This window comes from Anser brachyrhynchus (assembly GCF_964034855.1).
Source record: "Anser brachyrhynchus genome assembly, chromosome: 3".
Lineage (NCBI taxonomy): Eukaryota > Metazoa > Chordata > Aves > Anseriformes > Anatidae > Anser > Anser brachyrhynchus.
In genome coordinates this window covers 9,504,604-9,531,643 of record NC_137696.1, presented here as the reverse complement: position 1 = coordinate 9,531,643, position 27,040 = coordinate 9,504,604, and the positions used below count along the sequence as shown (strand labels likewise).

The following is a 27,040-nucleotide window of genomic DNA, read 5'->3' as shown; positions in this document are numbered from 1 at the left end:
CCGTCCCCGTTCCGTGGCGTCAGCGCGGCCCGGCGCCCCCTGGCGGAGCTCCGCCGGCTACGGAGCCCGCGCAGGGACAGGCGGCGCCGGGTGGGCCAACGGCACCGAGCCGCCATGGCCGGGGGGGCAGTGAGGGGAGCGCTGGTCCCGTCACGGGGCCAGACGTCACAGCCCCGGCACTCAAGGCGTCACTGTCACCTTAAAGGCCTAAAAGGAAAATAAAAACACACACATACACAAAACCCACCACATTTTGAATTGTTTTCCCCTGAAAACCGTGTCCCATGTGAACTTCTTAGGTGCAAAGCTCAAAAACCACAATAACACCTCACAAATCTAGGGCTGCAGGGCCTGCGAGCAGGAAGAGCCATGCTGGTGGCCAGCAAGGCCCTGCCACTGCCCCGCTCTTCAGAGCAGCATCCACCAGGCCTGCCACAACGCAAACTGCCATGTTCCCTCCAAAATTTGGGCCATCAGGAGACCACGGCTTAAACCTGGGTAAGATTTCATTAAAAATTTAAGGCAGTTTATTACCAGATTGGTTCCAGTGCTGTTTCAATATTGCTCGCTCATCGGTTCCTTCACAGGATTTTCCTGCCATTTTGTCAGCATTTGTAAAAACCACATTCATGGGCTTTGTGAACAGCCCAAGTAATAGTTTTTCTTCTGTGCCAACAAGTTTCTTACCTTTTTGGCAAGACAGAGCAGAAATAAAATGATCTAGAAACTTGGGGTTTGGCCTGGGTAGGGCTAAGAGCTTCAGTCAGACCCAGAATTCACTGCTGCAGTTTTATTTTGGTACAGAAATACATTAGGTAGCAGATCAAGAATGTTCACCAGGTTTTTAGCATTCCTGTTTGCTCTGCTGCTGACATCCTGGAAAGATTTTTGTGTCACTATTACTCAATTAAAATTCCGAATGCCTACTTGCTGTGAGCTAGGAAGCTCTGTGTTATAATAATGCATTTGATTTTGTGAGAGGGGAAAAAGCAGTACTTGGAAACACTCATATAATGCAAAGGTCACAAGTAACACAATCTTATCTTCAGTTGTTAAGCATAGGAGACAGTTAGTTAGGGCTTTTAAAGCTTAAATTAGTGGGAAGCCAACACACTTAAAGCAGAGAAATGCATGTTACAAGTGACAGGCAAAGAAAAGACAGCAGGGTAGCATTTCGTGGAAGGTGAACATAAAGCAAGAGTCTGTCGAGGTTGAACAGAACAATGTTGGAGAATTTAGGAAGAAGCATCATGAAGGCCTGGAGGAGAAATGTGTAAGGATGATTTAAAAGCAATCTAGAAATGAACCTCTTCTAGAAGGCACCATCCATCCCACACAAGGGACAAACCCACACAAAATTAGCGTGAAGTGTTTCTCATGAACATTTTACTTGTCAAGAGTAACCAGCATACAACAAACTTTTCCATTAGCTCCAGATGCCTGACGCTTCATCTCAATAATTTATATGTAAAAGAAACCGTGACATCCTGTTCTCCTAACTTCGGTGATCAATCATGTTACATAGTCAAAACTTGTGTTCTGACATTGTTCTGAAATCTTTCTTACAGAAATGCCGTCACTTTCAAACTAAGAAGCGGCCATGCAAAATGTATGCTTCAGGAAGAAAAAAAAGGTAATTCATCCGCATTACTTGTACCAAAGAATGAATTGTATAGCTGAGATTATGTATGGTTGTAAAAAGAATCCAGAATAAACATTAGAAAAACTATTTTTCAGATGATGCTTTTGAGAAGTAATGATCAACCTTGTCATTTTTTCCATTTGAAAATGCATTAGAAGACTTAAACAGTTCACAAACAACAGTAAGCATTGAAAACAGATCTTTTGACTTAAACCAAAATTATTAGATAGCTTTTTCCACACTCACCAAAATGAGAAGCCTTAGGTTTACGGGCTTAACTTCATAACTGTCATGGGCTAACATGTTAAGGCCATACCACTGAAACAGAAAAAGGACAAGAATTCAGATTTACTTCAAGATACTAGAAAGCAAAGAAAATTCATGCTTGATCACATGAAAAAGCTAGAATACAATTCACTTATTCAACACTTTGCCTACATTTTATTTAAATATTTTCCTCTGGTATTTTTCTCAACCTAGATGCTTAATCAGATTAATTAATTAATAACAACGTATACTGCCCAAGAACTATTCACTTCTAGCTTCTTCATGCACATTTCCCCATCTAGTTTGGGACCAGGATAAGAGATGTGTTTTTGTTCCAAAGTTATGCTTATGAATAGCAGATGCAATGTGGAGATAGGTTTCTCTTCACTGTTTTATTGAAATATATCCATCCAGAATCCTAAGGGCATGCTCAAAATGCTAATTGAAATTTATACACATACTCCAAGGAGTATGTTATAACATACTCAACACCACCACCTCCCCACCCCACCCCCAAAAAAAAAAAAAAAGCTTCAAGCAGGCTTTTATCTCTTGGTAGCCTTTAAATTGGGTTGGCCAGGCTGCTCTTACAAGAAGCCCAACAGAGAGGGAGGTTTGAGAGGAAGGACTCAGGGAAAGTCTTTCTTGGGGTGGTGTTCTAATCGTCCAATGATACATGGCACATCCCCACAGGACAGAACTTTCAGTGTCCATTCTTGGTACAACTTTTATTTATTTATTTATTTATTTTACAGTATTTCAGAGCAAAGATTGCTTTGAAAATTTTGCCACCATAATATATACAAACACAAGTCTCTTAAAGATTATGTTGCTCCTTTAGAAATTCCTCATGAATAATCTGACATTACATCCTAAATGGTCCTTAACATTTATGAGTTTTTGCACAAGTAGGGCTTTACCACCATAGAAGATAAAACATAAGCCCTCATGCTGGCTGCTGCACTTATTCTTTTTTACGTACACTTTCATTAAATGACTTCTTACAGTGCTGCTTTCACCCAGGCTTAAGTTTGTACACTACCTTACGGTATAAAATGAAATCAAACTCCTGAAATAGCTCTAGTATGAAGTTCCATGTACCTACTACTTTTTTTCATCTTTTTGAAAGCAAAACCCATTGCACAAGCTTAGCTATGTAAAAACAGTTTATGGGGAATGAGAAGAAAAAAAAGCAGCACTTACTTTGAATTAAAAATCTACCATTGCAGCGATTGTTTTCCTCCTCTTTTTACCGCTGTTGCAGATAAAGGCAAATCTATATTCAAATAAATAAATAAATAAATAATCATGCCTGCTACTGTCTTGATAAAGCTTCCCAACAGTGGCCTAGCTATACCAACATCCCCAGCTTGTACCCAGATGGGACATCTCAAGCTGCTGATTTCATTGCAGTGTAAAAGGCACCTATGGGTTGTGATTGGGACCAGCATTAAACATACCTAGGAGCCTGTTCATATGCCACACCTGAAAAGCATCTTTTATGAACTGGTAAACTTATTTTAGTAGGATTTGTAGCTCTCATCCTAGCTTTCAAAAACAGCCTTAGAAGAATATATTGAAATAAGATTTTACAACAACTTATTTTCTCTTTTACTTGCCCCCCCCCCCCTTTTTTTTTTGTCGTGGTTATCTCTTCTTTAATACCCTACTGTGTCTTTTCTGATAGCTTTCATGTTTTCCTTAGTTTGCATTAACTGCAATAATTGCTTGAGTAAATCTCCCTACTTTTTTCAGAAAACTCACTTGGATGGACTTAATAATCAATCGTTCCATAGCAGATGGGTGCTGCTCTTCTTGGGAAAGCAGTGTGTTGCCTTGCTACTTGGGTGTCTTCATTCCAGGAGCAGCAGATGGTTGCAAACAGGAGATGTGGCTAACTGCTTCAGCTCTGCAGTCCTTGCAAGCTGTGATGGTCTCCTGAATAACTTGGGCATCTCTATCACTAAGTAATTCTCTTAGGTAAATGCGTGAGCGCAGAAGAAACAGTTGCAAATGTGGATCTCTCTTTCCTGAATTAATGCTGTGATTTCTGAAGTGAGGTATACGTGTTTCTTTTGTTCCTGTTTGTTTGAGCCCTGAGGACCCTATGAAGCATGAGTAACTCAGAGGATAGAATGGTTGCCAGAGGAAATCTCTTTTCTTTCTTCCAAAAAGCTCTTGGGGTAACTTTTAGTAATTGAGCTATACGTGTATCTATACATACATATGTGTTTATATGTAGTCTATCATACACCCACTGTAATAAATGTGTGCAGTTTACTGTACTTTTTCAGCAGCCTGTTTTCAAACAGTGCATCCTGGTGATGTAAGAGGTAAGGTGTCTCTTCAGCAGAGGGCTTTCTGATGCTTTAAAAGATGTAGTGTTAAGAAGTAGTTGTGTTTCATTTTGAGTTGATGGATAAAATGCAATTGCTACATGTATATTTACTTAAAGTGTGTAGGCCCAGTAAATCCTTCATTTAGCATTTGAGCTTCTGTAAAGATTTCTATTAAATATTTATAGATTCTTGAATTTGCTAAATGTGCTTTGGAGATGGGTCCTGAGCTGGAGAGTGAGGGATGTTCATGGGATTGGGCAGAGCACAGCACTGAGTAGGTGGACCTAGAATACTTGTTCTTCATTTGTTGCGTTGTCATAAATGAGGGCATTTTGGTTGGAAAAAGGAGGTATGGGGATAAATGTGTAAATGTTGTAAATTGTGAAATCTGGGCAACTAACATTAGATGTGAATGTGGGAGCACAGTTGCCTTGAGCTGAGAGGCAGCAGCTGATGGAGTTGGAAATAAAATACTGAGAGGAAAGAGGGCTTTCTTGAAGAAATTCTTGCAAGCAGGGGTGAGGATCATCTATCAACTCACAGTGGCTGTGGCCTCATAGGTCTCGGTTTATGCCATTGCGTGTTTTGCAAGTCCCCTTCCGTTGCTATCCCAAATTCTGGCTGAGGGGATGCTACTCAGAGCTCAGAGAAAGGCTTTGAAAACCACTTTTTGTGGTGAGAATGTTTCTCTTTCCTTAAGATGTCTTTTATCCATGGTGAAGAAATTGAGAATACCCTGTGAAGACTTGCAGAAAGCTCCCTGGATGGAGGAACATCCTAAAATGAGTTATTTCGTGCACCTTTGCCTATTTAATCTTCTGCCATGCGATGGCACTGGTTAGCTGACCAGGGGAGATGGTGGTGCAGGCCAGGCCAAGGCAGTCTTGCACAGCGTGGCTTCTGCCCACACGCCCCCACTGCAGCTTGCTTGGAAATTTGATGTGTGTGTGCACCGAATATTTGTGGAATACTAGAAACCAACAGTTTGCTTTTCATTACATACTACTTCATAGGGCTCTAATCCTAGAGATGAATCCACAGCGTGCCTATTTGGTGTCATCAAGCAAAATACTCATGGGTAATTTTTAACTTGTGGGAATGAATGAGTGGCACAGGAGAAAAATAAAAGTTTTATTTACTTGGAGAGAAAGGGAACATTTACACAAATGAGGAAAACTTACAATTTCTTTTCAAGAGATTATTAGTTGACATTTGTGTGTGCACAATGGGAATACTAAGGCGCTGTTAAACCCATAGCTTAAAAAGGAGGACCCTGAGGTGTAATTTTAAGCCTTTTCAGGCATTTAAATTAACTCTGAGCATTCAATGCTTTCTTAAAAAAAAAAACAAACACACACACATAAAAAGAAAAATAAAAGAAAACCAAGGAAAAAGCAGTTTAACAGAGAAATATAAAAGCCCTCTGGCTGTATGGGATGATTTTAGTTCTCTTCCCAAAACTGAATTAACAATGCTTCTGATACCATGGAAGACTTCTGTCTTCACTCCAAATGGATGAGTGAAAGATGTGGTAATTAAACAAGCTGAGGGGGATGGAGGAGGGCAGCAATGAGGACTGATGGTGTGGCTCAAGTGGGCAGTGGAGTGTGGGGTGAAGGTGAAATGTGATTCATCTGTACATCAGATCTTGATAAGAAAACAATTGAAAAGATAAACTTGGAGCTCTTCTAATCTATTGAAAAGCTAGTTATGACTATGTAGCTTGGATAAGGCGTTTTGAAAAAGCTATTTAATGATCATTTAAGCTTTCGTATAAGAGGAGTGCTTGAACTTGGTGTCTTATTTTTTTAAACACACTTTAACAGTTAAATCATTTTTATATTTGCTGTCTGTGAAATGCAAGGCAAGTCTTTATTTTTTCTAACTGGCTAGATCGAAACTTTGGACAGTGACAAACTTGGAGCTTGCATCAACTCTATGGGCATGATGGAAGGCACGCTTGAAATAAAGCAGCAGCCTTATCCATTCCCTCTCTTTCCAGTTTGGCATGATGGTTTGCATTTTTCTCCTTAATTTCAAAGTAAAACTATAAATAGGAGTTGGAAACCGTGTGGATGTGGTGATTGATGTGGGTTTTGTTTACTGTTCTCATCCACTTGCCTTAAAAAGAAGGTCTAAGCTTAAATTAAGAGCTAATGATCCAGCAGTTTGTCATCCTGTTCTGTATCCTTGATCCATTTCCAGCATGTTGGCTCTATCCTCTCACTGTGACATGTCATTGATTTTGGCAGGACTGGGTCAAGCCACTGTAAGGAGCTTTCTCATTTTACTACAAACAAATATGATAGAATTGGAATAACCTTATTTCTTCAAAATGACTCCTGGGAGTCCCTACATGTTTATGTTCACTTTTAATGTATTTTTCTTAGGTGAAAAATATCAGTGTTAGCTTTTGGGGTATAAAAAAAAATACTACAATTTCATCTAGGTCTCCTGATTAGGAGATAACATGTAATCTATAAAAAGAATGAAAAAAGGCAGTTTAAGGTTAATTTTTTGGGGAAAAAAATTGTCAGGGCTCAGTTATAAATCCCATCATCACTTACTATAGTTATACTTGCATGTTACTGCATTGCTGAAAGCAAGGTTTGTAAAGGAGTTAGGTATGTGGTATTCAGTTCTTGTGGTTACTTACACAAGCTGCAACTAGCTCAAAATGCCAGAATTGTTGGTAAAAGTAGTAGAGTGATAACTGTTGATAGTCATAAGGTTTTCTGCTCTTTAAAGCTAAGAATAGTCAACTACATTTTGGGATCTGAATGTGTGGAAGAATATATGAAGTTTTAAAACACAGCAGTAGCAACTGCAGCAGTCAAAATACAGGAAAGACTTTGGATGGAGGGAAAAAAAAAAAAAAGAATGCCCTGTTCTAAGAGCACCCTGAAAGCCCACATGTAACCCTTGTACGTTGTTTGCAACTCTTCGTATAGTGGGTATAAGGAGCATATGAAGGAAAAGCAGAAGTTTGTTCATGGTGTGATGATTCTTAGATCTGTGGTGCTAGACTGATTTCTAAAACAGCTCTGAGGTGATATTCCCAGGATAGGTTATACTCTATCCCTCTGCCCTTGGTTTCAGAGTCTACAGCCCAGCTTTGAAGAAATGCCTATCATTAAGTGATTTTTAATTGTTATTGCTATTTCAGGATATTTAAATGGCCATGTACAGGCATGTATAACCACATGCATGCAAGCTCACAGCAGCCATATTCAGGATGTTGTCAGTAATGTGCTCTCATTTAATTCAGCTTCCCACATTGTTTTTTCCTTTAGGAAAATCATCAGGTGTAATTTTTTTGACCTTTGGAAGGATTTAAAGCCTGGGTGAGGCAGAGAAGGATAGAACAATTTCTTGGCTAATGCTGCCAGGTCTGGATATTGTTGGCCTCCACAGCTAGGCCTGTGTCTCAGTGCCTTGCTGCTATGTGGGATATGCTTTTGGATTGCAGTTTAAAAAACAGAAAACAAACAAGCAAAAAAACTGCTGCAGGTACATTTGGGGTGTCTGTTCAGCTTCTGCATCTTCCTCCTGGAGGAGATTTCTCCCCTGTGGCTGCTGGTGGCAGCCCTTGGCCAGGCCTTAGTAGCTGGGCCGGGCCCTGGTGAAGTCTTGAGGTGGCTGGGGGCTGTGTGTCCCCTGGCCGGGCTAGTTACCAACATGCTCACCTCATCAGCTGTCCTGCTCCCCCCAAATCCCCTAGATGACATGAAAATGTGCTTTTTGTTCATATTTTGTCCCTGTTAGAGGTGGGTGAGGTGAAGCCTGCCTACAACAGTTCTGTGGGAGTTTGAGTTGTGTTTTGTGGTGATGAACTCTGCCACACAATATGGAGTTTTAATGCTCCTGTCTTCATGAAGCTGCTTAAAAACCTCCTTCAGCAGGTGCTTGTTGGTTTCTGAGATCTTCAGAAGTCCAGGAGTGGAATTTCATTGTATCAAGGTGCTAGAGGTGTGTGTGAACCAGTGATGTGTATAATTATTGTACAGGTTGACATGCAGATATTTTACAAAGCCTTCTGAAGCAGCTGCTGTAGAGCCAGTGCCTCTGGTCTCACAGAACCAGCCAGTCAGCTCTTTTTTTGTGGGGGAATTGATTGCAGTTCCAATGCTTTCTTGTAATTTTTAAAATACATTCTTAACACCCATCAAATGCAGATTCAGTTATAAATGCTTATGCATTTAGAGGGAGTTTTTTTCTGTATTACAGGTAGACAATAGCCTCTAGCGGATCCAAGGCCCAGCTTGGTATGAACTGGTTGTATGGGCAAGATCTGTATATAATTGCTGCTGTCTTCCTAATTTTTTGTCTCCAATCTTTGTCTGGATCCCAGCAAACAGTGTTTGAGTTTCAAAGCCCTGCTTGGAGCTTCTTGTATGGTGTTGCTTCAGCTGGTGTTTCAGTTTATGGCTTTGGAGCTCTAGCTATGCCATTTTGTGGTACATTGTGAGCTGCCTTTACAATGAAGGCAGTTACTGTGCACACCAGTACTGTCCATTTATGCCTGTTCATCTTCTTGGTGCATTCGGAAATGTACAGAGAAAAAGAGATCTCCTTAAAATATATTTACTTCTCTGGCTAGGCAAATATGGGGATTTAATTGTTTGCAGTTTGAACATGACCAGTCACATTGGTAACTGATTTCCCCACAGTGGTAACTAGTGACAACCAGGAGGGGCATTGATCTTTATATTTGATCTAATTTTTGGCAAAACTTAAAAAGCTGGCTCATACCTGTGTAGCATTCAAGTTCAACTGTATACTTACTGTTGACAGAGCAGACTTGGGAATGAGGTCTGGCACCTGAGCAGGCCTGTGCTAGACTGAAATTATGTGCAGTCAAATAAGTAAACAAATCAGGAATTTTGAGACTTTCAAAATTATTGGGCTTTTTCATTTGGTATCTGTCTTTCATGTGGAGCTGACCAAGATGGACTTCAAATTTAAGCTTTTAAGATTAACAGCTCACTTATTTATTTCTAGGATATGTTATTGGCACTTTTAATAAGCAAGTGGGATTTAATGAACCCAGAAGTGTCTCAAAAGGTAAGAAGCATGTTGTGGAGTGATGGATGCATCTGAGCAAACAAGGTCCTATGTACTTTGAGCTGAACTCATGTGGTTTGAGCTGAGCTGCATGGCACTGAGGGCTCCATTTTGCATGTGGGTGAGGTGCTATTTTGCTGAGTGGTCCTTTTGATATTTTGGAGCCCTGGAGAGAAGCGTGTGAGCTTGTAAATGTGAACAGGTGCGCTTGAAGGAGGTAAAATAAGGTGAGCAGGAAAACAGGCAGGGCATGAGCTGCAAAATGTCAGAAATGCTCAAAACCTCCCATGTATAAGCTGAAGTAGCCTCAAGATGGCTTAATCTTATATGGGAGGAACTGGTGTAACTCAGAAACCAAGCAGCAGCTGGCCTTGGCAGCTGCAGTGCCCATGGGACAGACAGACTGTTCTGTGCAGTGCTCAGGGAGCTCCAGCCTGTTTCACTGCTGACCTGGGGGACATGTCTCAGTGCCATCTCCTCCTGGTGTCACCCTCATGGCCATCCTGAGCTGTGCTCAGTGCTGAGCTGGCCTTGGGAAACCAACCTGTGCATCCTGATGCTCAGGTGGACCTGAATGTTTTGGCCTCTTGGGGCTTGTGATGTTTTCCTGCTGGGGTGCTGTGGTGGGGTTTTGGGGGCAGAGCTGGAATTGTTGTTGTTCTGGATGAGTCTTGGTACTGAAGAAACCTGGAGCTCTTGGAAAATGTTCCTCATCCCTGCATTAAACACTGCTGTAGCATCAGACCTCACTGGATTTTTGGCTCCAGGCTTGCATCCGGAAGTATTAAAAAACTTGTGTTAGGCAGGAATGTTACCCTCAATATAAATTTCCATATAAAAACCTCTACTTGTCTTTTCTCTATGCATTCCCCCTGTTTGTCTCACTCTTACATTTTTTTTATTGCTGTTTCTGCTTGGCAGCCATGATCCTCACTGTGTCAGCCTTTGAGGCAGCTGCTGTGGGGCAATGCAGAGTGAGCTTTTCTTAAGAAAATGTTTTTAGGCTTCCTGTGAGCTCTCTGGGGCTTTTTGCCCACTTGCTTGTGCCTGGTGAAGGAAAATGTGAGCAGTGGGATGGGGCTGTGGTGGGGGAGTGACAAAGGACATGAGGGGCGGCCCCAGTGCTCTGTCCCCCCCTCGGTCCCCTGGCCTTTCCCTGGTCCCCCCGTGGTGGCATTTACACCTCCCAAACCTCGCGGGTTGTGTGCTGACGAATGGCCGTGTGGTTGTTGGCTCTGGCCTCAGCACTCCAGGGCATGGTTTCAACCATGTCTATGGAGACCAATTTTCAACATCAAAACAAACCAGTCTAAGTGGAATTTATATTACCTTTTAAAAGTGCGAGTCAACAGAGCGGAGGGCTCTGCTTCGAGGAAGCCTCTTGGGTTTGTTCAGGGAATTACTACAAATATTTTACATCCTTTCTGGGACTCCAGGCAACCTCAGGAAGCGGCTGTCAAAATGCCCCAGTTTGTGTGGCTGATCCAGGGTGATTTTGGGGCCTGTGGCATGAGAAAGTCCCCGTCACCAACTATCCCACATTGCCTGAAAGCATCATCTAATTTTCAGAGCAAGGCTGATCCTTCTAAACATCTAGACAGTATATTTTCACCCTGAAGCACTGTTTTTGTCTTGGGTGATGGTGGTTGAGAGCAAAAAACAAAACCCTTGATCCCAAGTGTGTGCAAATTTGGGTAATGCTAAAGGCTAACATTTCTTTTGTTCTGCTCCATAGAAACATCCCGGCTGTCCCAAGATGGAGATTATCCCTGTAGCTGTGTGACAGCAGTGGAGGGACTGAGTTCAGGTAAGAGAAGGCTGCAGCAGAGGATGTGGTGGGATGTCTGCAGCCCATGGGGGAGGCAGGTCAGAGATGGGTGATGCTGGGCTGGGGTGCTCTGTCCCCCCCAAAAATGTGCCTCAAATTATTTGAAGATATCAGTAGCAACTTCACTGCTAATTCTTGATAGGAGAAGGCCAGGCCAGCAAGCTTAGAAACATGTTTTAGTTACCTTGATACCTTGCAGGGGATGGATTTGACTGGGATGTTGGTACCAACAAAATTCTCTTCACTTGTCAGTGCTGCATGGATGTCATGTATATAACATGTATATAACATCTTTCAGGGAGGCTTTATCACTTCTGCCATGATGTGAACGTTGTACCTCTGTTTGTAACTTTGCTTTGTTTGCATGCAAACAGGCTTTGTGCAAACCACAATTTGAAGTTGTGTTAGTGCCATGTCGTCACTGCAGCTTCATTTTAATTTCTGCTAACTCCAGAAATGGAGGGGGAATCCTAAACTGAGCAATGAAACATTCCTGAAAAATGTTTGAGATGCAATTTAGCAAGTTTCAAGCTTCTATGAAGTAAATCGTAGCAGCCAGCGATGCCAGTGCTTCATAGAGGGGAAGAAAGGGCTGTTGGAGGGGACAGCTTTCTAATGCCAGTGGGAGCTGAACTGCAGATGGAGCAGGCTCACAAAACACTGCTGCTGCAGAAGTTTCAATGCGGTTTGTCTGTTTCCCAGTGAGAGTGGGGAAAATGATGCACGAGTCTGGTTTGCAATAGGACATAGGCATCTGTCAACTTGATCTACTCCATGTTTGCAGACAACAGAAGAAACTGCGGCCTTTGTGCAATAGAAGGACTATCCAATAGTAGTTGTTCCTAATGAAATCTTAGTGCTCTACTGGAGATGTTCACTGTATAATTTGGGTCTTCCTTCCCCAGCATACCAGAGCAGAGGCAGAAATCTTCTGACCCCACTGAGGTCTCACATTACCATGTTGATCCTTGGGGTTTGGTTTGCAATACAAACGTGCTGACCTCGCAGCAAGCGCTAGATACAGTGCTTCACGCTCCCCCCTGCCCACCCACCTCTGCCAGCTTCTAAAGCTCTCGTGAAACACAGCAGCCCCAGGAAACACTGGGGGCAGGCTTTTTTCTGTGGGGAAAGGCAGTAATGCAGTGAGGAGGAGATGGGTGCTGGGGTGAATGTGGATATTTGTTCCCCAGGAGCTGTAGAATATTGCAGTTGGCTCTTTTCCATTAACTTGAAATGTCTGAAAAATAAGCAGATATTAATGTGAAAGTCTTTAGTAATTGTGGGAAGTGTTCTTTATCCCCCCATTGGTACCTCTACAGGAGCTAAGCCTGTTCTTTAATTACTGCCTTTAAGTCCAATTGTGTTGAATCAAGATCTCAGTACACTGTATTTCCTCATTTAAATTTGGAGCAGATTAAAATTTTCTCAGTTTCATGTTGTCTGGAGCCTGGTTTATTGCAGGGGGAGAGAGCAGTGAATGTAAGCTTTCAGTGTCAGGCTCTGAATCACTTTGAGGGTCAATTTGTGTCTAACGAGTGTGTCCAGAGGTGGCTTTCCTAGAAACACCATAATTTGCAGGGCTCTGGCTCCTGCTGCCTTCCCGCAGGCACTGCCTCTCAGCTGGGCTGAAGTTGAATTTTCCTCTTGAAGCTGCTGTTGTGTAGGAGTCGATTCACTGTTCCTTCTGTGCAAAATGCCTTTCTGCTTTCCTGACTCGGAGGAGCACTGTTATGTCCCTTCTTTAAAATGGTGGTTCTGGGGGGAAGCGACAGCCCCTGCAGAGTACAATCTGAGTTGGCTGAATGCTTTTGTGGCTTTGGCTGAGCTGGGAGCGATCGCTGGTCCCCAAACCTGGTGCTGATGTGGATGATGGATGTGGCACCCCCTGTTATTTCTGGTGCTGCTTTTTGAAGCTGTGGTTTCCACTGAGCTGTTAGACCTTGGTGCTGTCCTCCCAAGATGCTGTGGCCAGGTCAGGCTCCTCTGCTGCTCACTTAAAGCTGGGGTGGCTTTCCTCATGTGCATCACTTTACATTTATCCCCTTTGGCTTTGTCTGAGGCTTATTTCTTGATATGTGGGAGCTTTCCCTGGCACTGAAGGCCCTCGTCCTGACCCAACCAGCTGGATGTCATTGGCAGGACTTGCTGCTCCCCTTCTTGTATCAGCTTTTAGGCTGGCAGCAGGTCCACTGGTGTGCTGCCTGTGGGAACAGCTCTGGCACAGCGGCATTGCCCAGTTCCTCCTTCAGGAACATGATGCAGCTTCAATTTGTTTTTCTGCTCTGGTGTTGTCTTTTTTCCTGATCAGCCACCTCTTGGCCTCCTTGGCCTCCCGGGAGGCTCCTTACCTCTGCTGTGCCTGGACGAGGCTGGGTTTGCCAGTCCAGGCACTGGTGAGTCGTTCCGTTGGCCTCCTGTTTTTTCTCATTCATACACAGCCTCAGCTTCGCAGAGGATGACATTGATTTTAATAATGCCTTTTACCCTGCTGCTTTGGTATGTTGGCTTCCCCTCTGCAGCCCTTGCTCTGAGCTTCCAAAATCTGTTTGTTTTCCTAGTTTCCATGCCGCCTACGAAGATTTTGCTCTCTTGACTTCCCACTTGGGTGTTTGTTATATATGTTCTGTATAGGAAACATTCCTATATGTTGCACGTGGATACAACAGAAACATTCAAAGCGCTAGAAAATGTGACCCTCAAGAGGAGGTGGTTGCAAATTCAGATGTTTCTTGAGTTGCACCAGCAGGATTTAGGCTTTGAGGTATCTGTGCAACTTCCATGGTTGTAGTTTCAGAGTTTAAAAGCATAAATATGTTACTGTTGTCAACCCAGCTGGCAGCCTGTTAAATTTGAAAGCCTTTGTGTCTTTGTGTCCTTGTTCAGGTGTATGGATGGGGATGGTGGATCCTTGGTACAGTTCTTCTGGACCAGAATTGCGGAGGCTTTAGGTGATACCTCTTGGCTGGGAGGAGGTAGGGGGGTTCATTAAGCTGGGTGACAAAATGCAACGGAGTGTGCTTGAGGTGCCCTGTTTGGCTGGTGCTGCTCCCGTGCTGCAGCTGTGCCTGCAAGGATGGGACGGAACCTGGGGCTTGTTGAGAGCCACTCCTGTCATTTCTGGGCTGAAGCATGCTGGAGGAGATGCAGGGCACTGGTGTGTACTGGTGTCTTTTCTGGGACTGTTGGGGTTTGGGATCAGGAAGAATAATTTCCAGCTCAAGCGAGAGCAGTAACTGTGTGTGTGTTACAACAAACCCTGAAATGTATCTAAATCCAGTGTTTAGGTCTGTAGGATGCAGTGCTGTGTCCCATCCACACGGCCCCTAATCCTGCTACCTAGGTGTTTTCTGAGATAGCAGGGGACAACTTTCCTGCCTCTTTGTCACACTGGTGCTGTACAGTGCTTGCTGTAATTCTTGCAGCTTTTTCTACTGAGCGAATATATGCAATGAATCAGATGATTTAGTAAGAGTTAACGGAGAGCTTATTTCTTTTAAAAAAGATCACTTGTTCAATGTATGTAGCCTATATCAATACAAAATAGGACTGTATTTTTTCCCCATGCAAAAATAACAAGAGCTGTTGCACTCTGTCCTTCAAATTTGCTTTGGCAACTCTAAGCCATCTCCATTTTATTAAACAGCTCTCTTTCCTCCTAATATATACAGAAATGTTTGCTGTATAAACAACTTAACTAGACAGCTGCCTCTCCCCAGATACAAGATGCAGTTAACTTTTTGCCCTGTTTCTGTTCACCGGGGCTGATAACTTTCTGCTGGCCAGATGAAATAAAATTGGGTTTTGTACCAGATGTGGTGGAGCTCAGTGCTGTATTACGCAGGTGTTCCCCCAGCTGGGGAGGGTGGAAGCGTGCCATTTTGCTGAGATGATGGTGAGGTTTAGAAATGTGAGGGCGTTAAAAATAATTCTCCGTGTTAACAGTGGGCTTTGTCCCTGGTGGGCTCCATATGCCGAACAGCTGACTGGGGCAGCAGCTGTTCTATATTTTAATAGGAGAGTTATAAAGTTAGAAACATGGATGATCATTCAAAACATAAGCAACTCTTCGCAGTCATGGAAACGAGATTCAACAATAAACTTGCATTTGTGAGCCTTCCAAGCAAAATAATCCCACTGCTCTGCGTTCAGGTGGTCTCAGGGAAGTGAATGAACTGTTTTCTGTTTCCCTGAAGTTCTGTTTACTCAGTCCTGTTTCTTTAAAACTTTTTCCTCCCTCTTTTCTATTTCTGAGGAGATATTAAACTTTGCATGTGATCCCGATTTAGGTTCTTCTCCAAGTGACAGCAGATTTATATGAGAAACTTTCCTGAAGCGTGTTACTGATAACGGTATTGCTGTAGCAAAAGCTGAGTGAGTGCCTTCCCTTCAGGTCCTTCCTTGGGATTTCTCTGTTCCTTTCAACCCAAGCAGTTATTTAAGCTCTTGTAGCAGTTTTGCTGGGACTCCCCATCCTTAGGATAGGATGAACCTGTTAACGCGCAGGTTTTCTGGCACAGCGCTGCGTACAAATCCTCTCCTTGCTAAGGCACCTTCTGCTTTTGCTTATGGGCTTTTTGGATAAGCATAGGCTCCATCACATACCACATGCCTATCTGAAACAACACCAGTTGCCCTCTTCCAGCTCCTCAGTCCTGCCCCAGTTTTGTTTTGGAGGGGCTGCTGCTGTTCCTGCTCCTGCGGGAGCGCTGTGGTTCCTGTTGCATGGGTCAGCGGGGTGCACACCCATCGGCTGTGTCCTGGGCTCAGCAGGCCCACATCCAAGTGATGGTAAGCAGCTGGATCTGTGCTCCTGAGCAGCGTGGTAGCTCCTGGCTTGGCTGGTTTGGGTTGCAAGCTGTCTTGCATTGACCTGAATATTGCAAATAGATGGGGAGCGGGGTAGTTGGCAGGACAGTTTGCGCAGAAATAAATGGTTTATGTCAAGGCCATGAGCATGATGAGATGTGGAGGAATGGGCAGGCTGGACTTGCAACTGCCTTTGTTTTTATGCCATTGGATGCATGTGCCGAAGCCAAGAACGTATGTGGTTCCTGCAGTATGTACAAGCTTCCTGGGTTTACCAGGAAATCCAGGTAAATTGCCTGGATTTGGGTATTATCCACCAAAGTATGTTGTATTTACGTACACATACATAAATGATAATTTGGGGTCATTGTCAGATAAGCAGAGATTCAAAAGGGAAGTTACTCAAGCGCCTGGTGCACTGATGGCATTCTAAAGGCACTGTGGATTTGCAGCCGAGTGAAAGGAGCGTGCTCGGGGCTGGTGGGGCTGCAAACTGGAGTGGATACAGCAGCTGTGGTCCTGGCCAGGCCTCTTGCTGCTACGGGACAGGGTGGTTGTGCAGCTGTCACAAATGCTCCTCTGCTTTCCCAGTGATTGCAAGTGTGTGCTGGTGATAAAATTGGTGTAAATAAGCAGCCTGTTTGTGTTGGCGGAGCTTGAAGGCAGAGTGAGTCCTTGGGGCAGGGCCTGGCAGTGAGGGGCACACCAGGGATGGTTTGTGGCTCTTGAGCTCGCAGCAGGGGCTGGCCCCGTGCTCTGTGGGTGCTGGGGCTTAAGGAGGTGAAGCTATTTTGGCTCTGCTGGATGTGGGAAAATAGCCCTTTTTTAAACCTAGAAACAACGAAATTAATTCTTTACTAGAGTGGGTGATGCTGTATTATGCTATTTAGGAATTTAAATACCTGAGGTGTCTACCTTCCCACTAGGGTGGGGTAGGGAGCTACCTGTCAGACCCAGCAGGCTTGTAGAGATGAATGGGGAGAGGAAGGAGCTTCCCGTGAGCCAAACTTTGCATGTCAGAGGGCGTGGTGAGTGTGTTTGCTGTGGAAAACTGTTTAAATGCCTCCATCTGGCTCGGTGTTGGTGAGTTCCTTTTTGTGGAGGAGGTTGAAGGCTACCTGTGGTCTTACCCCACAGCCCTGGGGCCCCAGGCAATGACAGCGTGACCTTGTGCCAGCGCTATTTATTTTTCTGGCCTGTGCCACAACCGTGTGCTCTGACCCTGTTGGCAGCCAGAGTATTTGCTTAAAGCCACAAATGAGTGCCTGAAGGAACGACTGCTGGGTGATAGGGTCCTGTTCTGCAATTTGTCTGAGCGTGGGGGACATGTTGCCCCAAACTGGAGCGGTTGTGGCCGATTCCAAGTTGTATCCTGGAGCGTGGTTTGCTGTGCGTCCTGGGACCTCTGGATGCCAGATCCTTCAGCCACACTCGGTGCTTCTCTTTGGGCACAGCCCCTGGAAGCCCTCACTGTGGGTGACTCAGTCACTCAGTAAATCTGAATCCATGGGTCTCTACCGCAAGCGGGTTTTGTGCGTGTAATGTATCCATTATTCAAGTATCTTCTACAGAAAATGAACTTCAAGTAGAATAGAGGTTCCTTCCTTTAGACCACCAGCTAACTAGTGACATGTATGTGTTGGTATGTTTTTCTTTTGGCATTTTTCTTAATGGCATTAAAACTCAGTAGGTAAAGTTTGTCCTTCCACAAAGGCATTGCAGAACTCGGGGGGCCTTTGCTGACTTCCACAGTAGGTGAATATTCACCCCTCTAATGTGGTTAAGATTTGGTCAGACAAACAAAAAGGAGTAAATACATTATGGTAAGAGATCTTTATTAAAAATTTTGTACATCGAAGGATTAACTGCTACATTTTAAACAAGAAATAAGATTTTACATATTACAAAAGATGCTATTAGTTCTTGAATTAGAAATAAATTTTATGAACACTGTACATGATGCATCCAAATTATAAGAGCAGGAATAGGACAGTGCCTGAAAATATATGATATAACTTAAGCAAATGCACTTAATTTGTAGAATGCAACATATTTCTGGAAAAACGGCATGTTAACTTCTGTCTGAAAATGCTGTATCCCTCTAACCAGTAACCACCAACAGTGTTCTTGGGAGCAAGCACTGACGCAAGTGCCCAGCATGGTGTTTTTCCATTTGGAGTTTTTCATTGTTGGAGAAACTTTCTTACTATGGTCTGTTTGTCTTGGAGACAGCAGAATGGCACAGTTAACACAATCTGCATATAAAAACCCAATGCAAAACACTTCTTACAACATAACTTTACCCCCAACCCAGATTAGAAAAACCAACTGATAGCACATAAATGTCTACAGAAATAGATTTTTATTGACTTATTTTTGTTACAAAGTTAGTTAAAAAGAAATATATTTTAGCTTATCAGATAACCGGTACTTTGTGTATCATTCATACTATATTTTTTTCCTTTTGAGATTGTCAGTAGCTGCATTAGAATTTAAAAATAAAAACAACAAAAGATCACCTTTAATTGCATGACCTATTTGGCTAGAAAGGGTGTGAAGTTTTACAGGAGAGTATGAACATACAGTTCTCATACGAAAGTGTAGTATGTATCTAGGCCAAGTAAGGTAATAAAAAAGATTGAAATCTTTATACAGAAAGTGACAATGCCCATGTTATACTATGGAACACATCTACTAATTTTGAATTACACGTGTAATGTGTGGATTAAAGATATCACTTTACTAAACAAATAAAAAAAGAGCAAAATCTATAAATAAAATAGTAAGTGCTTTCTTTAAGATAATATTCTTTGGCTGCTTTAAGTGCCAGCGGAGGGTTACTGGAAACCCCTAAAATGCATAAGGTCCCACTATTATCGTTAGCCTCAACACCGAGCTTGTACGGTAATTCAAGCTGTTGACTGTTAGCATCTCCAGATCCACGATGTGTTCTCTTGGTCCCGATAGGGATTTCACCAGCACCAGCATTGCACTTACGGCACTTGTTTGCTGAAAGAAAGGAGGGAAAAAGTTTAATTCAAATTTAAAAAGATTCCCTAGCTGTATCAAGGGACTGCTTGTGTGTTACTGCGCCACAAAAATGCTCTGTCTCAGCGCAGAGATGCACAATGTAAGTATTATTTTAACATTTTTAAATGGTTATGACTAATCTCACACCTGGCTTTGCTGGAGGGGAAGCTTTACCTGACTAGGGCTCAGAGGAATAAACTGCGCTGCAAAATCTGTTGCTCTTTATACTGACTCTCCTAAAGGATCTGAAAAGTGGTAATCTATCCCAGGATGTTTTTTTGTTTTATCCCCATCTATCAGCTTTTAAAATACATGAAAAATAAGTACACCAAGAGAAACCTAATGTATTTAACAGTGATGTAGCTTGTTCAGTGGAGGAAACTCTAAGTCCGTGCCATGGCTCATACTCCAGAAGCTGTTTTCCCTGAAAAACTGGGAATTCTTGCAACTTCTATGCCTGTTGCTGCCCTTCTCATAGCCCCCTGGGGCTCTTTCCAGGCGTTGTGCTGCTGGCCCTGCGACATGACTGAAAGATGGCATGCCACTGGCTTGTAAAAAGGCTTCAAAATGTACAGATGATAAAAAGGGTACACATCTCTCCCTTTACCTATGATAATTTTTTCCCTATGTGGACTGAGTAGGTTAAACAAAGGAATCCATGTCCAGAGACCTCGCTCAGACTTGACTCAAACAATGGGAATAATTTCTAGGCAAGCCTTTGTTTACTGCGGTGCTTTGGCAGGAATAAACACATACTTCCTTATTTAAGACCTGTGATTTCTTGTTGGGTGGCAACAGAAGATTGGAATTGTCAGTCTAAAAGTCGGTCTGGAGGCTGGGTTGGAGTCCTATCCTACCTAGAGCTGGAGCGAACTTGTTCTTAAGAGTTGTCGACCTTAAATAACAGTTGGTATTTTGGGAGTAGGCATGGGGTTTTGATGTGCAATAAATCCAGGGAAGAGAAATCCAGGGAAGAGCACTGGCTTACAGGCAGTACCAGAACAAGTCAGACAAGTGAGGAGTTCCTTGTTCCCATTTTGGGGAGACTTGGTGTAAATAGGCAATGCCATATCTTGGTTTACTTTTCTATTGTACTATTAAAACACTGAAATCTTTGGATTTGTAGAAAAATAGATAAATGAAAACTTTCTAACTAATAACTCTGTTTTAAATTTTCTGGGCTGTTTCTGTTTTACTGAGTGTAAAGCCACATGAAACAAAGGATTTTCCAGGAATTTGTCCATATTAAGCTTACAAAAAAAATCTGATTTCAAAAATCTTAAGGTAGATGTTACAGACAGTTTCATTCATGCGTATCTACTCGCATTCGTTGTACCAGCAGGAAATACTGCTGCCATAAGTCACTTGAACTTCTGGTTTTCTGAAACTGCTGCAGCACTGAAGAAAAAGTTCTCGTTCAACACAATCTTGGTTGCAAGTTTGTCTGAATTTATCATTTGAAATCAGCACTCCATCCCAAGCTATTCCTGACTTAATTTCTTTTTTGTGTGTGGGGAATTAAAAATGTACAAAGAATCTTTCTATGACCCTCTTCTAAATACATACACATGGGACATTGGTGCAGGGTGAAAAGCAGAGCTGTTTTGTGAATCTGATGTGATTGCTAAATATTCATGAATGTTACTGGTGTTCCTTTCAAGTGACTACAGTGGGTTGATTCTCAGTCTGTGGAGTTATTGGACAGAGCAGGTAAAAGCTTTTTGAAGTCTGTAAACCAAGTACATTCAATAAGGGAATATTAAAAAGCTGATAAACTTTCTATGCTGTATTTCTCTTATAGGGACACTTGGTGGAGTTCTCAAAATGGCACGACACCTTGGTAGCACCAGTGGTTTTATATCCTGCTCATGGTCTGACTTCAACCAATACTCACTCTCAGGTAAAATTCTCCATTTTCATTTCCAGACTTGATCCGGAATGTGTTAATAGTATTAGGATAAATAGTGGTTGCCTGAATCTGGAAGATATCAGAGGGCACTGTTCTGTCTGAACGGATGCTCATGTATTTGTACACAACAGAGTAAGGCAGCTCTCGGCAAATGGCGTTTGATACAGGGCAGACACAGCGGCTGAAAAACAAAAATGGATAAACTTGATACTTGAAAACATGATTTCTGTTGTATTTGATTGTGTTGCCTGTTGAGAATAACCCTAAAAAAACTCTCTGGCTTTCTCTTACTTCTCAGATGTTAGGACATAAGGCTCTTGACAAGGATTTCTTGGGTAACAACGAAATCCTCCATGGTAATTCCAGCAAATTTCATCCTCTCTGCATTCATTAGTAGTCTCACACTCATTTATGTCTAGGAGGAAGAAAAAGGAACTGTGTTAAAGCAGATTTAAATCGAGTTTGCTATGAAAAGAAACAAACAAACAAAAAAACCCACCCCCACCAAGCCACCTGCTTGTCTATTGAAACTCAACAGATTTCTATGTTATTTTTTACCTGCTTTTCCAAGGCCTTTCTATAAAGGATTTGGAACAGTAGAAATGGAACAAATTTGTTTACCACATCTTAATCAGGTCTGAAGATCTTTAGTTGACTAAAGAAACACATTAGTCATAGTACATGTAATGCAACTGTAGAAACCCTGAGTTCCTAGTTGGCAATGAATCATTTTCTAGCACAAGGTATCTTACAGGCAGAGGAAAGAGGCTTTGAGAAAGAAGTGTGATTTCATGCTTTTTGCAAGATCTCACTTAATTGCTTAGGTTTCATGGTATAACTAAATGCTTAGTTAATATTTATAGCTGTAGTTAAACTAAAGTAGCTTTGGAAGAAATCATGCTGTGTTTATTTTTGTGTGAAGTAGAGCTTCCTTTTATTTTTATTTTTTTTTTACCCTGGGAAAATGACCTTGAATGGAAATGGGGACTGTCAGCTTTGTGTAGTATTGATGTTCTGTTATCCTGGCAGTGTCAGACCCAACCCCCTGTCTATCCATTTATTTATTTATTTTTTTAGGTGGTCAAACTACCCAACCCAAGATACTCAGTATCAGTTGCTGTTCTTAAGAATGATAAGAATCTAAATTGATTTCTCAAAAAGAGCCACCATTACACAACACTTCCATAAACAATTTATTTCCTCATCCCTTTCTGACAATAACTAGCACACCTATTTCTAAAAATAAAGATTGTGAAATCAGGTTCTGGATTACTGAAACAATGATTCTTGCACTTTTTCTGTAACTGTAAAGAGACATTTAAAACCAGTGAGGAAAATAAACTTTGCAACTGTGATCCTGGTATTTGGTGGCACCTAGCTGTAACTGAACAACTGACCAGAATGTTTATTTTCCAAACACAATATAAATAATCTGCTCAAAATTCTTGCTTTCTTTCCTCCTGTTATCAGAAATAACATATCTTTCCTTTTTGCTCTGGCTGCGCTTAGAAACCTCTATAAAAAGAAACAGATATAAAGCAATGCCCAATGTCTGTAATAAATGACCTGATTTTTTTCTGAGATATTTATCTCTGGAACTTAGACTCACCACCTAGACATCCACGACCAGCTTTACTTAAGGATTACGAAAGTTGAAAATTTTATCCTAAGCATCTGAAAAACTTAGAGTTTGAGCTGAAAGATTCAAATAAAAGGAATTAATATAAAATATACCATCAATCATCAAATGCATCAACATCTTTTGCTAGCCTAACGATACTGTCATGAAATATAAACACTTAGATAAGCATTCTTAGGCTTGTGTGAAATGGTGTTACCAGTAATGCAATATTGGGACTGTCAAGATGGGGCACTTACCCTGACATGTTCTGCCTCCTACTACCTGGTAACCTTCAGGGCAGACACATGAGAATTTTCCTGGTTCGTTGACACACTGGTATTGACATATGTAACTGGAAGTTCTGCATTCATCAGTATCTGCAGAGAGAAGAACTTAAGCTTAATTTTTTCTTTAACATCTACCTTTCTACAAAACTAAATATAACAGCTAGATGCTGGTTCTAACAGAAGAAAAATTCTTTAAAAAGAGGAAGCTCTCAAAACTCTTAACTTACTGCTTAACACCTCGAGGTTGCAAACTGAAGATCTGGTTGTACTTTTTAATTTTTTTAATGAGAAAATTTAAATTTTAAAAAATGAGAAATGCATTTATTTGAGGAAGTAGAAGGTAAATTAAGACTTCTGAACATGTTTGGGAAAACCTCTGTAGAGAGAATCCATAGTTTTTGTATTCTAGAAGTGATTACTTCCACAGAAAAGTAGATGTGAGATTAGCTAGTGTAGCAAAACTATTGTCGTTGTGCGCTAATGGACCAGCTCTTTGGGAAAGAGGATAAAGTCTCTTTTTAGTCTTCAAATATTATTTGATATATGCTTTTCTTTTTCTTAATCCTTGTGTAACCATCAGCCCCTTGCCAGAGAATTGTAGCACAAACCTGATTTTAACACTGTTATTATGCAGAAGTGAAATTAAACCAATGAAAACTAGAGAATGGCTTGGAAAATAGAGTACCACCCTCCTAGTACCTCTGAGCTTTGAGCCCAGCTCTTGATTTTTGTCAGGGATTGTACTGAAGGCTGCATAGTTGCTGCTCCCTGTTCTGTTTGCTTGCAAGTAGGATTAGCTTAAGAAGCTTGGAGAGGGAGCATCTGTAATAGCTCTGCTGGCTTGTTCGGGAGGGCAGTGGTAAACCAAAAAGACCTCTTTGGCTCAAAGACTGGTAGAAGGGATATGGGCTTTACGGGTGAGATCATCGTGTCCAAAGGGAGATTAGAGGAATCCTGTGGAGGCACTGGCAGAGGAAATAAAGTGTTGATTGTATAATCATCAGGAGACATGCTGTTTGTATACACAAGCTTGAAAGCACCTCAAAAGCACAATTGTTGTTTCCTTACAGTCAAATTTAAGGTCTTTATTTTCAGATGAACCTAACAGCACACAGAATTTCACTTGTTTTTTGGTTTGCATTCCTTTCCAATTCATTTAATGGTCATCAGCATTAGACCACACACAGTTCAAGTGTTTGTGAAGTAAATATTCAGAAGCATTATTCTCTCTCATTCTCTTTCTGTTCTCTAGTAATGTCTTACTGTTAATGAGACACCTGAATGCAGCTGCAGCTACTAAGGTGTGTATCAGCAATGGTATTTGCAACATTAAAATAAAAAAATAAAATTGTCTTAATTTTTTTTGGCTACAACTCGCTCCCACATTGTGTTTCCACTTGAATTGTATCCCTTAGCTCACAGAGGCTTCTGGGAAAATAAATCAAAAATGGTTGCTCCTCTAAGAAAAATAATTGCTTACCTTCACAGTTGATTCTGTCACTGCTTAACTCAAACCCTGGGTTACACTGACAGATGAAAGAACCCAGTATATTGTAACACTGTTGTGCACACGGGTTATTGGCATCACATTCATTTATGTCTGAAAAGAAAAATTACAGATCTTTATCTTTTGCACCTAGTAATTAGGCTGATTAAGTAGATTAAGTCTGGGCCTAGTGCTTAGCAGAAGCTTGGTTGACTATATCAATACAGGTCTGCAGTCACTGGAACGATGTCAGATCTATGCTTTACATTCCATGTAGAAAAAGTATTTTTCCAGGAATGAGAGTTATTCTAATGTGTAATGAATTCTTCCAATAATGTTTAGTGTGGCTATTAAACCTCACATTCCAGTGTCTTTTTTCAGGTATGAAATGCCAAGTCTATAAATAATTGATATAAGGAACACATACAGATAAGACCTCTCAGCATGCAGTGGTTAAGATCTGAGCTATTTATTACTCCTAAAATTTGTTCTTTTAAATTCCATTACAATTATAACACGAGCCTTTTAAGCCAGTATAGTTTTGCAATGCTCCAAGGCCTAGACCATACGGGGGGGGGGGGGGGGGGGGGGGGGGCAGGTTTCTATGCTAGATTTTTCATCGTGTGCAATCTGAAGAACATATGTGAGAACACGGCAATATAAGAGAAGCAATTTTAATGCAAAGTTTATGTAAGTGTAATCACCTCTGCAATTTACAGTGCTTATTTTTATAGGCTGCTAATTATTGCTCCTTTGTCATATGCTAAAATCTACAGTGAATTTTCCCTTGTGTGCCTTCCCTGCATATTTTCCATTCATGTGTGTTCATCAGCTATACTCATTAGTAGAGAGCTGCATTTTAAATGATTTTTGAATTCATAGCTTTTGCAAGTAGATATAAATGTCAGCGACACTTTCATCTACAGATACAACTTTTAAAACTGACAAAGATGACTAAGATCTGGCATTCACAAAAACTAAACCAATGAGGAGGATATTAATTATCTCTATGATCCTTCTCTTTATGATGAATGGTAATAGGGGAGAAATGATTACCAAGCATTTTTTGTTCTTTTAGTTGATTTCTGGCAATGGTGTGAAGAATGTACATCATGACAACGCTACCAGAAGGAATAATAAGCTAGCCAAAGCCACAATTCCGTTTGTTACCCTTCCAAGAAATATTGACCCACTTTCAATATGTGCAAAAGTTGTAACAAATGTAATCGGTACAGCTGTGAAGTATGACTTCTGCCAGATGACTGTTGCAGATGTGAAAGTCTGTCTTGATGCAGCAGTCACTCTTTTACAGATTTTTGTGTAAGGATTTACTTTACCTTTTATGGTGGGAGTATGACTTGCTGGGCTGGGAGGCCAGCAGGAGTCAGAAGGGATTTCTTGCTGAAGCACCTAGCAAACTTGGAGCTTCATATGGAAGTGTAATTGAAAGAAAGCACCTTACATTTGAGCCATGGGAAGGGGCAAATGACATAACTCATCACATGGTTACATTGATACATGCAATATTTCACCTATTTGGTGAAAAAACAAATGCCTGTCACCACAGTGCTATGTAGCATGCCTGCCTGTGTATACATAGCCATAGAGAACTCGCAGCCATCTCCATCACCAGTCCCTTGGTTTAACGTGGCTATTCTCCCATTCCTAGCTGAGATCCCAATTCTGTTAAAGTCAACAGCCAAATTATTGATTTCCCAGGAGCTGGAATTTCAGATCCAAGAGAGTGTTGCACGAGAAGGGAAATTGCTCAGAAAATGAAAGTTTATGCTCCTCTGATTCAGTACTCAGAACATGAAAGGATTTAACCTACCTTGATGTGCAAGTTGCTAGGCTACATATCTCCTACTCTTCCTAAAGCCCTCTGCTTGGAAGCTTGGAAAAAACACAGGGCTAAGAAAACTTTGCTGGTGTTCAATATGGCTATTCTTGTGCCTTAGCCAAAATCAGGAAAGCAATCTTCTGACTTCCTACCTAGTTTTATTCCAAAAACATGGAAAAAAAAATGAAATGGCAATACAAGTTTTGTTCTTTATAGATATTCTTAACAATGCTCTTGCTTTTTTAGTAGTATCACTGAGAAGTTTGTGTTCTGGAGAATTATCAGCTTTAAGAAATAGCATCCTTCTCCCAAGTATGTACATTTAATATGAACTTTTTCAGTACCTTGCACTTCAGTAGACATAGTTTCCTTTTTATTTTTACTATCTCTAATTGCTCTAGATCAGATCTCATTTCAAACTTCGCAGCAGACTTAAGGTTTCCCTTAGTGCTTTACTTTTAAGGGGATGAACGGGGCTTTTGTAGTGACCCCTCGTTTTCATTTGTAGTAGTATTTTCCAGAGATTCGTGTTTGACATGTAAATGCTTTTTCATCACTACATTTATCGTGTGCTGAGGATAACTACACTTAACTGTTTTGCTCCCCCTGGTTACCGTTTCCAGCCTCGGTGTTGTAAAACTGGGAATTATATCATGAAAGCAAGTAACACTGAAAAACCAATCCACCAGAACTGAAAGAATAATTAAATCAAAGATTAAATAATGAATGTAAATTTCCAGAGGTCAGTTGCCAAACTAGGTGCTCCTCAGAAACGTAGAAAAGAATGGGCTTTCCATGAGGCTCTGATTTTCTAATTCACCAGTACTTCTCAGATCACTTGCAAGACAGCTTCTCTATACAGCAACTAGTGTAACATATTGGTTGGAATTTATTTCCGTTAGTAAGTTGGGATGAAGACAC

General features: G+C 41.6%; 1 protein-coding gene and 1 long non-coding RNA gene across 3 annotated transcripts in view; one reads left to right on the top strand and one right to left on the bottom strand.

The window, feature by feature from the left end:
- The first annotated feature begins 6 nt into the window (after positions 1-6).
- Positions 7-20,878, top strand: LOC308193191. Its single transcript, XR_013949454.1, has 4 exons — positions 7-498; positions 1,569-1,633; positions 11,048-11,119; positions 20,778-20,878. It is a non-coding gene; the product is annotated as an uncharacterized lncRNA (long non-coding RNA).
- EFEMP1 (EGF containing fibulin extracellular matrix protein 1) overlaps positions 17,765-27,040 on the bottom strand; it is a 48,894-nt gene continuing 39,618 nt past the window's right edge. For both annotated transcript variants that reach the window (XM_080587537.1, XM_080587538.1), the window contains exons 7-11: positions 24,274-24,393; positions 22,764-22,883; positions 21,177-21,300; positions 20,871-21,066; positions 17,765-18,955 (exon numbers count right to left, since the gene is read on the bottom strand). In XM_080587537.1, the coding sequence (XP_080443663.1) occupies positions 18,797-18,955; positions 20,871-21,066; positions 21,177-21,300; positions 22,764-22,883; positions 24,274-24,393 (719 nt within the window). In that variant the 3' untranslated portion in view covers positions 17,765-18,796. The remainder of the gene's footprint in view (positions 18,956-20,870; positions 21,067-21,176; positions 21,301-22,763; positions 22,884-24,273; positions 24,394-27,040) is intronic.